This window comes from Melanerpes formicivorus, unplaced genomic scaffold (assembly GCF_026170545.1).
Source record: "Melanerpes formicivorus ecotype bairdi unplaced genomic scaffold, bMelFor1.0.p_v2 SCAF_4, whole genome shotgun sequence".
Lineage (NCBI taxonomy): Eukaryota > Metazoa > Chordata > Aves > Piciformes > Picidae > Melanerpes > Melanerpes formicivorus.
Window position 1 is genome coordinate 19,276,546 of NW_027142356.1, and position 17,734 is coordinate 19,294,279.

Below are 17,734 nucleotides of genomic sequence, written 5' to 3' on the forward strand. Positions count from 1 at the left end.
GCAAAGAAAGTAAAGGTGATATGAAAACTAGATTCTTTCAATATAATGATTGTAGAAATACTGCAGAAAGAGTGGGTAACAGTAGCATCTGCTCCTATTCTTGACTGACTGTGATAAAAGTTAGTGGAAGCATAGATTTTTAACCTTCTTTTTGCCTTGCTTCTTAATGGGTTCCCCACACGTAGCCTGATTTTTGACTTTTTGAGTAATAAAGGCATGTGCACAGGCGCTTCGAGTACTTCCCCCCCCACCCCCCCAGGAGTTCTAGATGTGTAGTCTTGTTCCTGTAGTTTTGTATTATGGTTATAGTTCTTATGACCAATAGTTTAATATTTCAGCTGTAGTTTATATGTCAGAGTTATCTTTTTAGATAAAGTGGCTGATGTGTACGGTGCTAGGAAATAATGAGGTAAGAGAAGAAAGAGCAATTGTAAAAGAAAAGCTAATTGTATGGACAATTGAGCTAAGACTTGGTTAATGTTCTTTCAATGTTAAAAGAAGGTACTTGAAAGTAAATACTTCTTAGAGTACTTTTTCACTCTCTATATTGATACAGAATAATTTCTAACAGATGGAAGCTAAGAAGCAGTCCCCAATATAGAGAGATTATGCTGTAATTGCTTGCCATAGGGGTTTTTCAACATCTCTGTGAATTATGTGGAGTTAGCCTTTGTCTGAGAGCACTGCATGAGAGGGACGTGGGATCTGGCTAGTTCTGTATTTCTAAAGCATACCATTTATTCACTGAATCTGTTTGGATGATTAGGATGCAGGTACTGAAGTTCTAGTTGGTGAATGACAAGTATGCTCAATAGCACTTCCAGATTGCAAAACCAACTACTTCATTTTAGAAATTATCTTCTCAAATTACTTAATATCCCTATTTTGCATTTTTTAAGGATCTACTAATTGACAGCATGGAGAGCTAAAAACTCTGTAAGTTTGTGAAGACTGCATACTGATTATGTCATTCAAATCCAGCTCTTTTAACTGTCACTTGGGAAAAAAAAAAAAGAAATATAACACTGTCTTGATCTTGATAAAACTGAATTATTAGTTCTTTACAGGTGGTAAGGTATTTATCAAAGTGAGATCTTTTCATTATGTAGTTCTTTTATTACTGTAGGTATGCATATCACACATAGAAGTGAATTAAAGTGTACATTTCAAATTAACCCATTTCTGTTTTAAACTTTTAATAGGTGTTTTAAATACACCACAGACATGCATTTGAATTCCAGCCACAGTTGGTTTTTTTTAGTGTCACCCAGGGACAGAAATGGAGTTTAAGTAAATTTCAGACAAGTTTGCCAGACAAGTATTTGTACTAGCTCATCTAATGGGCTAACTAGATCAGTTTAAGGATAGGTATCGTTGTATGATGTAAATTACAGCACAAGATTTTTAAAAATTGATTTTAATTTTGTGTTGAGTGGCAAATGTAGCAGTGATCTAATTCTGGTCTTCCCTCCTTGATCTTTTACAAGAATTTCTTCTCTGGGATGTATCTTTTGACAATGGCAATATGACTTTTGTGACCCTGCTCAGCTTCTTCCTCTCTAAATGTGCTCCAGATGTGTTTGGGGAAAAGAAGCTGGAGGAGCTGTATTCATGGCCCAGACCCCTATCTTTTCAGCCATCAAACCTGGCACATTCTGTTGGACTTCATGAAGGGCACTTTTGTCTTGGAGCAGGATGCAGTGAGGCATCCCTTGTCCTCCTTTAAGATGCAGTTTCTCAGGCACAGGCTGTAACCATGTTTAAATTGCACAGAGTGGCTCAAAATGCTTCAATTCAAATCCAAAGGTCCCATCTTTCATCAGCACTGCACAAGCCCTGATATGTGTGAAGCCCTGTTGTCCTTTATTACTATAACTTCTTCCTCCTTCACCCATTGCACAAATTCCATTCCTGCAAACTACCATTACAGCTGCTTTCCTCCAGCTGGTATGTGCTAGTAGTGAAAGTTTACTGTGGAGCCTAAGCCAATTAGTGGTGCAAAAAGTGACCAGAAACCCCCTGTTAAATCACATCAGATAAACAACCCTGAGCTATGTGTTCAGACTACTAATACATCTTCTCATCTCAGCTCACTTTATTATATACTGCTCCAGTTCTTAAGAGCTGTTATCAAAAGTGCTTACTAGATCCTTCAGGCATGGTTTGAGGTAAGAAAGATGTTTTTCTGTGTATTCCTAGTCTGTTGAGTCTGGTTTCTACAACAGCCCCTAGTAAATAATTTTAACCTTCATTTAGCAGGAATGATTGTTTCAAGATAGAGATTGACTCTCTGTAGAAAGAATTCAGAAAGCATTACATGATGATTTTAGCTCTAGGTGAGAGCAGGAAGAAGTCTTTCCATCTCTGGGTGCTGTTTACATTACATTTGTTGTAATCTTTTTGATAAATGATGTATAGGGAGAAAAATATCAGAACAGCTTAAATATTTAATATTAGCAATGTCATGCCCATACTGGAGTTCCCTGTCAGGCCTCTTTACAAGCAATTTTAAAAAATAAGATTCTTGAAAATACCCAGGAGTTAAAACTCCAAGCATTCGTAGTATGTTGCAAAACAGCTGATTAATTTCACTTTCAAGTTGCCATCCTCAGTGTTGAGCCCTGCCAGGAGAGAAACCTTCAGTAGTAGTGTGAGAAAGTGTGAATGTGAAGACCTGAAGTAGATATGGAGTTGCTTCAGGAAATCAAAAAACACTGTGGTCAGTGGGACAAAACGTTGCCACTAGCACGAGGCAACACAAAGGCACAAAATGGCAGGTGAGGGCAAGCAGATAAAAATCTACAATCTGAAAGTGGGGATAAGGAACACAGGCAGCAGAGTGTGTGGCAGCAGCTTCTGTGTAAGCAGTACAAAGCTCTTAGTTCTGCATTGGGCCTACACGAAACTACTTTGCAGAAAACAAAATGGGAGGGAATTAAAATTGCTGATTTATTCCTGTCTTTAAGAAGAGAGGCTGCATTGGGATTTCTTGACTATGAAGCTGTATCTCCACATTCACAGAAAATCTGTTTTCATAGGATATTTTAAAATAGGGATATTTATTCGTTGCATATTAAGCAAGCTTTCATTAGAAGTGACATGCAGGGAGGCAAATTTTAGTACCTTAAAATAAGTATTAGGGATTTTCTCAGAGTGTTACAGGAAAGGGAAGTGGTTGACTCCATATGAATTAAATGTTCCCTGTAAGTGAGCATTATTCTCCCCTCCCCTTTTTGTTTGTTCTTCTTTCCTCAGAAGCTCATTAATACATTTTGTAATTGTGAGAGTGAATCACAAAATCAGTAACCATTTCCTGTAAGTTTCAGAGTGAGATAGTCTTTAAGAAAAAACCCTAGAACAGGGTAGTTTTACAGCTGCCATAGTAAAATGCCACAGTAAAGCATAGGAATGCAGGCTGAGGTGCATGTCGTATTTCAGAAGTAGCAGTAAATAATAGTTGGGGTGGAAAGAGTGCTTTTGATCACATTTACAATCCAGCTTTTTTGACAGTTCGTTCTGGCTTCTTGGTGGGAACCTCTGAAACAGTCTCCTACTACCCTCCAGTGGTTTGTAGGGCATAGTGCAAGTGTAATGTTGAGAAAGCTTATTCAGAAAATAAAAAGGGGGCAAGGGATATTTCAATTTTGTGTGTCTGTTTGGTGACTTGTATAAAATGTTTTGTGGTTGTTAAACGTTATGAAGTGTTTTAGCACACCTGTTTGGTGGAGCGTGATATTCATGCAATTTCTTGTAAGACATTAAACCATCTGATGATTTCCAGTCTGTGTATTGCTGCCAGGACTGAGGACTCTGTGAGTGATGACGGTCAGAGAGGCTGGGCAAAAATTGTACTGTTCATCTCTCAATTTAGTGACTTAATTTGCAAGTTATTATAAATGTCTCCTCTGGCTGTTAGTCTTCCATTTCTTTCTCTCCTTCCAGTCTCTAGAGCACCTTAGGAGTATTAACATATGTATTTCCAAGGAAAATTACATCTGGGCACATATTTTAGTGTTATTTTTCCGTTCTTTGTGACACTGTTCATGGCATGGCTCAGTGTCATCAACCTGATGGTTATATGTTTTTCTAGATCACCAATGAAGAGAATAAAATGTGATGCAAGGTATTTTTATTTTGCCACCATGAATGTAGACAGCCATGAGAACTGCAGAAACTTTAAAATACAATGTGGGGTGAATTTATCCATGGTTAAGGAGTCATTAATGAGCTGTTGTGTGACATGGTTGCACCTGTCAAACTTACCTATCCCAATTTTAGGTTATATTGAGTCCTGGACCATAAATCAGAAGTAATAAGTGGCTGATGCTTTCAAAGCTAAATATATTCTTTTCTCATAGCCTTTGTTATGGATTTTCAAGCAATTTTTACTAGATAAAAGTACAGTTATGTGAAGTCAAGACTTCACTAATATTAACAGAAAAAATTTAGATTTAAGCCTAGTGCAAAAAATCCTAAGAAAGGATTACACTTTTCTGTTCTGGGGCAATAGAAATTGTTGGCTTATCTACTAACATCAGTCATCTAGTAGAAAGTGACAGGAGTTACATAGTACCTTCTGTTTAGCCAAGCTAAAATACATGAGTAGGGCACAAAAATTACTTCAGTTGTCACAGGATCGTCAGGAGTAGAGTAAAAAGTTTGAATTTCCCCTTCTGAGCTCAACCCATCCGTCTGACTGGAGGTGAATGAAGAACTGGGACTGCAGCTAGGACAGGGCAAAACAGAAATGCAGCTTTGGGAGACATTAAGACCTGTGAAATGCTCCAAATTAATCTGATGTCCTTGCTCATTTCTTGCATCCCAGCTTGGGAGTATGAGGCACTCTGCACAGTCTTCCAGTTCCATAACCACCCATGCCCTGCTGGTCTCTCTATGACTCCTGCTAGACAGTTTATTTCTGGTGTGGTAAGGTGCGTGTGGATAGAGCAGATGCCGATGTGCTGTCTTGTGGGAGAAGAAAAGGGGTCAGAGAGAGGAAGCACAGTCTGGTAGGCTTTGACTTGGTTTTTGGCTGCATCTGATCATGGGATGTCAGCATTTCTGATCTCTCTCTCTCTCCTGATGGATGCATCTTTCTCGTAAATCTCAGCAGAAATTTAGGAACTTTATTTACCTGTTCTGCCTGTTGATGATTTGTTTTTCTCTCCTTTCCCCCACACCCCCCTCCACCCCCCACCAGCCCCACAAAATATTTATATTTAGTGTAATGGAACCACCTTTCTTTTTTGACTTCAAAATTCCACATGAAATATCTCTATTTAAGTGGACATTCACATCAACACTTTAATTTGTGTATGTTAGGGGGATCAAAATGGCTACAATGAGACTGCAGGTATACATGATGAAAATTTAACACAGGATCTTTAGTAGACAAAAATATGTAGCTTCAGAGTTGAGATGACAGAAACATTCTGTTTATAAAACACAGTTCATTTTTCTTTATGTTCAACGTTAATCTCTTACAAAGCATCCAAAGGTAAGTGAAGGGTTAAAGTAAAAATCTTTTCTTCCATTTGGACAGAGATAACTTTTTCTTTGGAAAGGAAGCCTGTTACAAGTCTTGAATTGAATTTTCACTGCAAAAAGGATGAAGGTCTCCAGGTCACACCTTATGACTGCAATAATATGATAACTGTGACGATAATGCCACAGTCTGTCTGGTCTGACCACTGAATATTGCCTACATGAGCTATAAAGAATATAAGGGTCTTGATTTTTGTTATAGTACTTTTTTAGTTCATTTTTCCAAGCCTCCAGGCTGCCATACAAAACCCAGCAAGCTTAGTTTTCACTCTTAAATAGATGTATCAAAAACTAAAATGAGGTATCAGCCGGTAAATAAACTTTTAGCTCTTTCTTTATCATTCAGGAAATATTTCAGTTCTTCTGAACTTCTTCTGAAGTCTTTGTAAAATTCTGTCAAGGGTGAGAAAATGCTCCAGCGATTGTGTTTGGAGCTCTATAATGTGCATTAAAAACAGAGATTTGTTTGGTCCAGTATGTACTGCTCTAAATTAATGGCAGGAAGAAGCATTTCTGAGAGTTAGCCCTCTTGGTGACATTGCATTGACATCCCTGTTTTTTACTGCAGTTGTGCTACTTCAAATGTGAACAAAAAGCAAATAGTGTGTTCAGACTACAATGGCCATATTAGTTCAGATTAAAGTGTGCTGCGTAGATGCCATCTCCAACACTAGCCATAAGCAATTTAGGGACACTTGCTATTTCCCCAAACCAAATATTTTAAAAAATGCAACAAAACAGCCAACCAAAGAAACCCAAACAAGGAAAACAAAGCGAAACTCTGCTTTCAAAGAACATTTTATACCACCTCGGTGCTCTGAAGTGCCCAGGGCGATCACAGGATCACAGCATGTCAGGGGTTGGAAGGGACCCAAAGAGATCAAGTCCAGCCCTGCTGCCAGAGCAGGACCATACTCAGGTCACAGAGGAATGCATCCAGACGGGCCTTGAAAGCCTCCAGAGGAGACTCCACAACCTCTCTGGGGAGCCTGTTCCAGTGCTCTGTGACCCTTACAGTAAAGAAGTTCCCCCTTGTGTTGAGGTGAACCTTGGCATATAGAAACTATTAGGAGCTGCAGCCCAAGTGTACAGAGGACCTGTGGAAGTGAGGGAGCAGCTCTGCTCTCCCGGTGGTCAGTGTAGCGGGCGGGTGCTGCAGCGCGGTTCAGTCCTGCCCTGGCACAACTGCACAGAGGTGTCGCTGCTGTACTGCAGGTTGTGCTCCTGTGGATTATCAGGCGCTGGCGACCCATTCTCAGCTTAATCATTGGAAAGGAGGCATTTTGCTTTTAAATGCTTTATTTTATGATCTGTTTCCAAAAGCAAGCATTTTTGTGGAGCAGGGCTTTATTTTAAAGAAATGCTTATAAAAATTATGTCTTCATAAAGAAAGGTTAAGAAAAAAATAAATCTCAAGGGCTGCAGTGTTCAAATGCAGCCAGTAGCCTATTTCATCTTAAAATAGCCTTAACTTAAGGTAGGATTTAGTGTCATAATTCACTGACATGTGCCTGGAAGATCCTTCTTGCATTACTGAGGCTGTTTGAATGGTATCCTATATGATAATTTCCAAGTAACCATCAAGTTTATTGAATTTAATCCTCAGTATAGTTGCATTTCTTTTGTTTTTATTTTATGGGAAAACTATTCCACAACTCTTCTAATTTTAAGCAACTGACAATAGCTGAGAATAGTCTAAGTATTATAACCTAATGTTTGAGGGGTTTCTTCTTTCAAAATCAGAAGTGTGCATCAGGTAGTCTTAAAATAAGTATTCAACTTTTTACCTGTCTGTTAACAAATTATGGCTGTACTGCAATGAAATTACTTCAGATGTCACTCTCAAGGAAGCAGAAACAGAACTCTGAAACTGTGAAAGTGAGATCATGATGAATTTTACAGTGACAATGCACATCCCACTGTAATGTGCATTATCCAACGTGAAAGATTTATTACAGCTTGGGTGGTTTTGGTAGAAAGAGCCAGAATGGCCTAATGAATTTACTGTACAATTTTCTGTCTCATTTTTATTACTTTGTTTTGTTTTGGTTTTGTTAATTACAGTGGGAGAAACTACAGATGACAACAAGCGAGAGGAGGAAAATAGTTTGTTCAGTCACATTCCATGTAATTGCAATTACCTGTGTTGTTTGGTCATTGTATGTTTTAATTGATAGAACAGCTGAGGAAATTAAACAAGGCAATGATAATGGTAAGTATCTTTTACCTTCTTCACTCTTTTTTAACAGTCAGTCTGTTTTTAAGTAACAGCTCGCTGATACAAAGGTACATCAAATGCTTTAATGCAGTAGTAATGAGTTCATCACTGTTAAAAGCTTATGTTATGCCCCTGCTGAGACCTCTACTTAGTGTAATCATTACAACAGCTTAACTAGGCTGCTGGTTCTTCCTAGGTTAATCTCCTATTATCTAGATATTTCTAAAGCTCAGGGAAAAAAAAAAAACAAAAGAGTCAAATTCAGCAGTGCAAGTTCAGGTCTTAGAATAGCAATTTATTTTTATTACCCACTTCAACTTTGGTATCTTGTAAAACATGACAGAGTCTTTTCATCAACAAGCTTCCGAACAGGAACTCCCAAGAGACCACATTTCAGTTGTCTCTCTCCTTCATGTGGGACTTAAGTAGCATGCAAATCCATTCCTGCATCCTTTCATATAGAATTCCACAGCGAACGTCCATGTTCCAGTTGCATTTATTGTCAGGGTGGTCAAACAGTGGAAGAGTCCCCATCCCCATGTGTGGGGATACTGAAAATTCATGGACATGTGTAACAAAATGCATGTTTTAACATAAGTAGTTTCCTTTTTTGGACTATACTAACTGTATTTCAAACTGAACTACTGTTTTCCATTTCAAATCTAAGAACTATTCAATCTTTAAATTTAGTCTTCAACAGGAAGAGGATAAAAAGCTTTTGAAATGGGACAAAGGTCTCTACCTTTGTGCTATACTCTGAAGTTAAAACTGAAAGCAAAAGAGGTGGAGTTTTGTGCCTTGGTAGTTAAATATTTAATGGTTCTCCTGATGTTTGCCTTTCTTGCCTATGAGAGGAAAATATGTAACAAGCCTTGGTAAGTCACAGACAAATGTATACTACATTTGTCTTTTTTTTCATCTCAAAAACGCTGGCCCTGAGGAAAGGACGAGGAGTGGCTTTGAACTTGAGTTTAAAAATGCCTTTAAATGTATCTTTCAAAATATTTAAAGGGATTTTCTTTTTCCTCCTTACAAATACATATAATGCAAATAAATATGTAAACCTATCTGTCTGTAGAAAGGACAATTTAGATAATATTCTAAATATTCTAGAATTTATATGGTATCAGTGATGGAGAATGACGTTTCATGTAAATTTGCTTGGCTTGAAGAAACAAAGGTTTGTCTCTCCTAATAAAGAACAAGTCTGTGAAAATACAGCAATGCTGGAATACACTGAAAGGTAAAAAATTCACTGTGCTATTCCAGTTAAGCAAAAAAACTATGACTATGCTTCCTGTATTACTATAGAAGGCAACAACACATCTTTACTGATATGGAGTGGACCCCAAAGGAAAGCTGAACTACTAACTCAGCCTCTTCTGAGCTCAGCACTCCAGCTGTTACGTGCTGGTTCTAAGTGTCATTACCCACCAACGGGGCTTAGTCAGAAGCAAGTCATACTGCTTTCATAATTAAGAGCAAGAAAGAGACAGTGATTTTTAAAAACACTTATTAAAGGGGGGGAAAAAAAGAAGAAGAAAACCACATTACCAGAAATTACACCTTAGCAAAGTATTCTTTGTTACTTCCTTTCGTCTCCGGAACAGGGTACTGAAGAAAGGCATGACAAATGTTTTGTGAACAAATTTAACAAGGATTTGTAACAAGGGTTTGTCCCTGACAACTTCACTTTTACTCTGGTTACTTGGTTAGGGAGATACAAGGTGATTTACATGACCTTTCTATGCTTTCAGTTTGCTGCAAATTAAACAACATCATTGGCTAGCACCGTCAATTACCACATTATCATTTCAAAGTACTACTAAACAGTTACTATGAGAGGAAAATTACAGCTGCTTCAAGCATTTCGTATGCTTTTGCAATAATTATTCTTCCTTTGGTTTATGTTTGTTTAATTATGAGCCTACTTCCTATGTGCTTAACTGTACAGGGAATACTTAAGATTAATGAGGCTGACACAGCTGGCTAAAAGACTTGCAAACAAGTCCAGGTTACCACATTTAGAATTCAAGACTGTTTCCTACTGACTCTTCTGTATAGTCCCAAAGGGGGTGCAGATTACTTTCCTGTCTGTGGCAAAAATTTGTGTAAAACGTACAGGTACTACTAACTTGTTGTGATGCATCACTACTAGTAGTTGAATACAGCATCTGCAAGGCACCTTGAATACTACACGCCTTGAGTGAAATGTTATTCAAAGGCCTTCCTTATTGGACCAACAAACCTATTCAGATTGTTCTGTGATGCAGGAGATAGGCAAGACCCCTTTCCTTAGCTTCCTTTCCATTTCTGGTTTGACCAAATTGTGGTAAAGTTGGTTAAAAGGGGAGGGCAGATGTAGTTTCCTGGTTGGCCTATGGGTTAGAAAATGGCTGCTCTGTGCCTGCTTGGGCCACAATTGCCCCCAGATTGTGTACATAGCTGGGAATTCTTCATCGAGTGGTGTCTTTTCTCCATATTTTACTGAAACTCAGTACTTGATATTCAATGTATAACAATAATAATGAATACAAATGCTTTATTTTAAAGGTGTCCTTGAATGGCCATTTTGGACAAAACTCGTGGTGGTGGCTATTGGATTCACAGGGGGCCTGGTCTTCATGTATGTGCAGTGTAAGGTTTATGTTCAGCTGTGGCGCAGGTTAAAAGCGTACAACAGAGTGATCTTTGTACAGAACTGCCCAGACACTGCCAAAAAATCGGAGGAGAAGAATTCTTCATGCACTCAGAACTCAGACATCAAGGACACAGTGGTGGTACCAGTAACACAGACAGGTACAAACTCTCAGCTGGTAGCCGAAGAAACAACATCTGAAGTCATGCCGGTTTGACAGAGACAGCATTGTTTCTTCCTTGCAGAGTAAAGTATAGTGTTTTCTACACTACAAATGCTAAAAGAGTAGAAATGACTGTACATTTTTTCAATTACAAAAATGAAAAAAAAACCACACAAAACCCTACAAGGAAAATGGATACAGCAAAGCAACTTGTTACTGTATGAAATGTGACTGTTTGTGAAGTAGTTGATCAACTAGTCAGCAAGTGTAGTGAAAGTGGAAGTGTAGAAAGTGCAATAGAGAACAAGTTTAACATACAATGCCAAACCAATGTGACAAGAGTAATTTTATTTTTTTTTTTTTTAATTGGATTGCTGGGAAAGTCAAAACAGTCCTGATATAATCCATTTTGTTTACAGAAAACAAAAACCTTTCATCTGTTTACTAGTGAAAGTTCTATTTGCTACTTACCTTCTTAAAGACACCCTTTCAAAGGGTACCAATCAAGTTACAAGCATTAACTGAATCCAAGTATAAAGAGCTGTATCACAGCGCTCACTCTCTATGCCTCAGATAGCAGCACATGTTCATGTGACTGCAGTGCAGCCTGAATGTTTGGGCAGCTGTGTCAACCAAGGATATCTGAAACATTTGAAGGGTAGCACTGTTTTTAAATATGCCTCAATTTTTGTAAAGTAAGCAATTCCAACCAGTATAGATACATACGTCTCCATAAACTACAGGTACTCTGTTTAGCTGCCAGCAAAGTAAGGAAGGAGAGTATGCAGACAGGTATTTAGAAGAGCAGCTCAACTGTTTATTTTACTTTATAAGAGTGAGAGATATAAATTGGATACACAAACTTCTGAGGGAGAACTATGAAAGAAAAAGCAGTTTACTGCAGATCACCGAAAAGTAAGCTGCATTATCATCAAAGGTCTGCAAAATGCTGACACACACAGAAGATGGAAGCCATTGTTGGTTTTATTTTTTAAGATTCATGATACAGAATGGTAGATGTAAGAGAATATACCTACAGATCTTAAGAGAACATTAGTTATTATCTCCTTGTTCTGAAAAGTTAGTCTTTATCTTCCTGACTAAAACTAAAAATAAATCAATGGTTTCCCTCTGTACAGGTAAACTTGAGGTGTTAGAGATTCAACAGTTCAGTTGTTAACTCTGTGTTTTGAGCATTCTCGCACAAAAATGAAGTGTGAATAGCGTTAAAGGGTGCAATAGATAAATGAATGTAGATATAATTCTGTGTCCAACAGGGTGAATTATATATTAATAACCAATTTTGTGATTTATTTCTCATACCTGTGATGTTTACCATCAGGACACAACAGCAAGTGTTGTCTTGGAGTAGCCATGTACTGGCATGGACAGGTCTGGGGCCTGACCGTTATGTATATTTAACAAAAAATATGTTTAAAGTTCTTTTTATGATCTTGTATTTAGGCAGCGGAGGAAAAGCAAACAAGCAAATAAAGAACCAGGGTAAAGAGGATGGCAGAGCACAGGTTCATCCAAAGGGGGAAATCTACCACAATTACAGGTGATCTAAACTTCTACAGTTTGTAATGGTAAATTTCCTCTGTAAACACTCAAATATCTATGATTACATAACAATCATCCCATTCTTTGCAATATCCAGGCTGCTGAGCTGAACATGTATTGAAGTTTATATCTATATATATATTGCATTCCTTTGTGAATGTGTTTACCAGCTTACAGCTCAGGGAATACTGGAAGTAGCAGTATTAGCACGAAATGTGTCTTTTTATCAGACTAATATGTTCTTTTGTATTGAAATTGCTCATGGCTGTGACTAAGTGATTGTCAGTGGGCTAGACAGAACACAATCTCAGTGCCTGAACAGGTCCTAAATTCATATTAGTAATTTGCTCTAACTTACTCCAGGTGAGTCAATGCTTACGTCTTTTCATATGACATGCACTTTTCAGATAAAGTAACTTTCCAGTTATACAACTGCAAATTGGAATTGTATCTTCTCATTTGAAATGATATGCAAGAGTAATCAAATAATTTCTCTGTTTATAATTGTGGAGGAGACATCAGAAGGTCTGCAGAAAGCAGTGACAGTACGCAGGAATGGGAATGCTTTGTAACTTCCCATCTTTAAGGAAGTCTGCAAAGGCATTGCTTTCAAAAAGTGCAAATTTCTTGCTGAAAAGTAAACCTGGTATCTGAAATTAGACACTTAAAATTACTAGCTTCATATAAATGTTTTAAATTATGTTTACAATAAAACCTGATGAATCATAGCAAAACTGACTGACAAGGAACATTCCTATGGAAGATAATTAAGAGCTTTTTGAAATAATCAGTTCCTTTTTAAGTGGCAGTAACCCTGCTTTTTTAGCTGTCTTTTTCTTTGACCAGCTGTAGCCTCATAACCCTTCTGTGAAAGTGCTGGAGACTAATTCCCATTTCTTTCTTGAACAAGTATAAAAGTCAATTAAAAAAAGCAAACCCAAAAACATCTGGGGTTTCTGAAAGCAGATTTGTCACATCCATCAAAATTAGAGTTGGCAACAGAACAGACAACTGCAAAAATTCTATACTAGCAACTTCTACTTCAAAACACTGTTTTAGCACTCAACTACATGTGTGCATCTGAGCTTACAGTTAGTTATCACAAGACTTTAGTTGAAATTCATGCTCCCCCTCTGAAATACTAATTTGGACAGCAGGAAAAGGAAGCAGACAATGAGACAGTTTAGCAAGAGATTACAGCAGGCTTGAAGCAATCTTTAACCTTTTAAAGCATTACAGTATTAGCCTGTGCATCCCGTTCCTTTTCTTAAGCGCACTGGATATTTTACAGCTTCAGGAATTTCATGTAGGATTGGAATTTGTGCCTGAAGCAGGGTGCAACCTCTTTGAGACAGCGAGGAGCTATTCACACCAACATGCCTTGGATACAGCGTGCACAAACAAGGTGCACAAATAGACACTAGGCAGCTGTTTCTTGATCAACACTTTTTCATCCCCACCCAAAGCACAATTTTCTGTATCAGTTTAATAACTACAGGATTCTATCCTGCAAAAACAGTATACTGACAGTTTTGAAATATATTCAAAGACTTTTAAATAAAAAATGATGTATCAAAAAATCTATCAAACTCCTTGTTTGGCCACCATGCAACTCAGGCATATGCTCATGGTGGAATTTAGTCTGGTTAAAACCACAAGAGTAGAACCTTGCTATGAGCTGCATTACCAAGAAAAGCTTCATCTGTATTCTTGTTTAAGCAAAGTTTTAATGAAGGTAGATAGAAGTAATTTGGTGTCAGATCAGGTCTGGAATTTTAAATAAGATACTCAATCTGTGAACATGCACATTTCTTTTCCTGTCTTAAGTTACAAGCATTATAAAGTTTACTTCAAGCTGGTACAACCACACCACTTTTGACTATCAGTAGCATTATGAAGATGCTCAACTAGCCCCAGCTGTGCCATTCACACATGCTGCTTTATCTAAAGGCAGTGTTTATGTTTCTTGTGTAGAAAAAACCAACCAACAGTAATTCCCCATCACTAATAATTTTTAATAATGCAGCTTACTCTATGACAAAAATATGAAAATATTTTACTGTGTATAGTATTTGGAACTACAAGTTCGTGTTACTTGTTTAACTCCCTCTCTTTTGCAAAAGAAAATTGTATGTTATTGTGGGTGAATGTATACTGAAAAGACAGAAGGTAAGGGAAAAAAAAAGTAATATATCTGCTTATTGTTGTGAAAAAAAATGTATTTGTATTAAACAAATGATCCAACCTGCTGTAGTATTCTACCTCTGTCACTTTATTATATAGAGCATCACATGCTGAACATAAATTGTGAAGACCCCAGTCTTGCAAGAAAGCTTGAACAATGTCCTCAGCTGCATAATTAATATTGCTAAACCTACTAGCTCAGTGTGGCTAGTTTTGGGACCACCTTGGCAGAATGCTCAAGAAAACACCCCACAGTACAAAAACACCTAAAAAGAGCTAGGATTCAAGTCCATAAAGAACTCTGAGAAAGCAATGTATTTTACATCCACAGTGAAGCAGACAACCAGTACTGTATTTCAACTAGAGTACAGTATGAGGAAGAAAACTTCCTAAAGCAAGCAGTGTTTTGGAATGAGCTGTTTGTTATATGTGATTCTGGAATGTCCAACACTAGAAAGCATTAAAGATGAGTTGGACAAACTCATTCTGTAAAGCTGGTCTCACCTTAGAATGTTTTATTTCCTTTTATTGCTTCAGACTTCTACTTGGTGAGATTTTTCTCCTTTTCTAAAGCCCATAAGCATAAATGTTTTTTTTTAAAGAAAATAAATATTACATGTTTGCATTATAAAAGAATCTACCTACTTGAAGTGTAAAACCAAAGTAGTATCCTATCCTGATAAACACACCAGTCCAGCTAAACTGCAAACTTAGTGCTCTAAACAGAGTTGTATCCACTTACCCTCTTTTTCCTAGCTTGTCAGCTTTGGAGAGGGTGGCTGTTTCAAAACCTCACAGTTCTAGTTGACTTAAGTCAGCATATAGTCCCAAAACACAGGGGAATTGTTCTAACAAATTACATTGCCTATATCCAAGCCCAACAGATTGTTCATTGTTATAGCTGCCCTCAGCAGCTCACCATGTTAGTCAAAGATGGATTTGTAAATCCCCACAGAATATAATATAGAAGAAACATCATAGCCACAGAAATCCTAGTAATAAAGATATAATCATTTCCATTTACTAGAACAGTGATAAATAGAACCAAATTTGGTTTTGTATTTAAGAGAAGAGAGGTGTTGGTCATTGTACCTTTTGGCTTTGCACAGAAGAGTGTGAATCTCTTGCTGAAGAGTACCATTAGAACAAACCCCATTTCTGTTCAGTGCTTACTTTGTTCTCTGTATATACATGAGCACAGAAACATGGTATATGGTATTTACTCACACCCTTCCCCCCAGTAAAATATCAAGGTTGTTATCCATGAGCTTTATGTAAAAAAACCACCACTAATTGTCAGTTAACAAAGACTGAACCAAAAGTCCTTTGAATGGTGTACACCATTTCCACTATGACATGAAACTCAGAAGACAACCTTGGATCAATTTTACATGGTTGAGAACAGAATTATTCCAGTCTGCTGGAGAGTATGGGCCCTGGACACACTTACTTGCAAAAGCCTATGACTGACACTAACTAAATCACAGGTATTTTATTTTTTTTTCCCTCTAATGAATGAGTCAGTGTTTGCAATACAAGCAGTTAAAGCTTAGAGAACTTAAAGTTGGTAAAACTTCCTTCTTTGGGGGGAAAAATGTGTGGAAGTTGATTATAAGGAATTTTTACTCTTGGAAGAGACAGAATATAGGAATACGATAAATACATTGCATGACGCTGAGACTGACCAAACAAGCCAAGCAGACACCTGTAGTGCAGGCATTTTTTTGCCCTTTACTACAAAGTCCAGAGGATTCCTTAAATGGACAACTTTTTCTGCTAAGAAGAATCATGTCCTTTTTTTCCTATCTGCCAAGCATCTAGCAAAAAATGCTGGACTCACAATACACATATTTTTGGATCCTTGACTCTGTCCTCACATAAGGCAATGTCATTAACGACATGAGTAAATATGCTACTGCAATTACAGAAAAACACCACCCTAAAAGTGCACACTTAAGATACTCTTTAAGTGTATTCCTTGAACTTCTTAAGAATGGCTTAGAAAATAGTATATGTTGCCTTTTTGACTTGTGGTCCACATGTACTGGAGTTCTGTAAGCTTTGACACATAATTTGGTAGAAGAAAAAAGGAAAAGTACAACACTGAGGCCAAGTGCTTCACTGTATACTTGTTTATCCACATCTCAAATGTCAAAAGTCTCATTACTTTAGAACCAACTTTGTGCAGCAGACTGGAAAGCCACGATGAACAATTCCATTAATCACATTTGTTTCCAATGCTAAAGAACTGTAAATAATCCATGCATACAACCAACTTTGAGGTGTTTTCTGAGTCTTTTTGTTGATTTAGAAAAAAAATAATAAATCAACATTTGCTTTGTTTACATGAAAAAAATTAATTGTACTGCTACTAGAAATAAATAAGATAAGCTGGTTCCTTCCAGCTGAGAATCAATAAACTAAGTTCCAGAATCAGAGCACAACAACTCAGTTGAAAGTCTGGATATAATTCAGCTGGTTCCTTAGAGAAGTCTTACCTCTACAAGACTGGCTGGAGTAGAAGTATACCTTGGTAACTACACTGCAAAGCACAGTGTAACAAATGAGAAAGTACCTTGAAAAAAACCCCAAAGTTCTTGCATAAGAGTGACTTTCCATGCTGAAATACTAGCTTTTTCTTTGAAAGTTTGTACTTTTGATATGAGCTCTGATAATTAAAGAAACTATTACAACTGTGCAGTTCAAAACTAAAAACACAAGGACACTGGGAAACAATATCTGACAAGCTGATAATGTAATAAATCTTCCATGATCTTAATCTTTGACCAGAAAAGGCTATGTCAATTACAAAGAATTATAATAGAGGATTTAACATTACAGTCAAGGTATGCCCTACAGGAAGTTTGTAAGAAAAGAGAGCATCACATAAATGTCTCCCTTTCCCACTGTTAACAGCAGCTGTTTTCTACATCTTAATTATAAAGAGACAGTATAACAATTCAGAATTCCTGAGAGCATTTGGGTTTTTTGGTTTTGTTTTGTTTTTTGTCCCCACCAGTGGGAAGAAAATCATCAACATACAAAACCCTAGGAGCTGGCTTTAAAGCATTGGGATGATTGGATTACAAAACTGATAGAAAACACTCCACTATCATGTCTCAGTTATTAATGTGAGGCAAAAGAGTCCATCTACATCCCCTCCAAGCCTCCCAGCACAAAAACTCTTGAGCACAGAAATTAAAAATACATAAATAAACAAAAAGCTTTGGGGTGGGTTTTTTTCTCCTGTTCTTTCCCATTACCATATTAGTACTCTAATTAGCAACAAAAGTCACCCAGTGAATTGGTCTTGCACATCATCAACTTCAGCTTAGATTACTTTTCCTATTCAAATACGAATACTTAACTTTTCCTGATAATTCAGTACTAAAAGTTCACATGCAAAAACTGTCCTTTTTTCATT

At 37.3% G+C, this 17,734-nt stretch overlaps 1 protein-coding gene across 12 annotated transcripts in view; it reads left to right on the forward strand.

The window, feature by feature from the left end:
• The window catches only part of MARCHF1 (membrane associated ring-CH-type finger 1), a 215,105-nt gene extending 200,726 nt beyond the window's left edge, over window positions 1-14,379 (forward strand). For all 12 annotated transcript variants that reach the window (XM_068137160.1, XM_068137156.1, XM_068137167.1 and 9 more), the window contains 2 exons: window positions 7,609-7,756; window positions 10,316-14,379. In XM_068137160.1, coding sequence (XP_067993261.1) covers window positions 7,609-7,756; window positions 10,316-10,617 — 450 coding nt within the window. In that variant the 3' untranslated portion in view covers window positions 10,618-14,379. The remainder of the gene's footprint in view (window positions 1-7,608; window positions 7,757-10,315) is intronic.
• The last annotated feature ends 3,355 nt before the right edge of the window (window positions 14,380-17,734 follow it).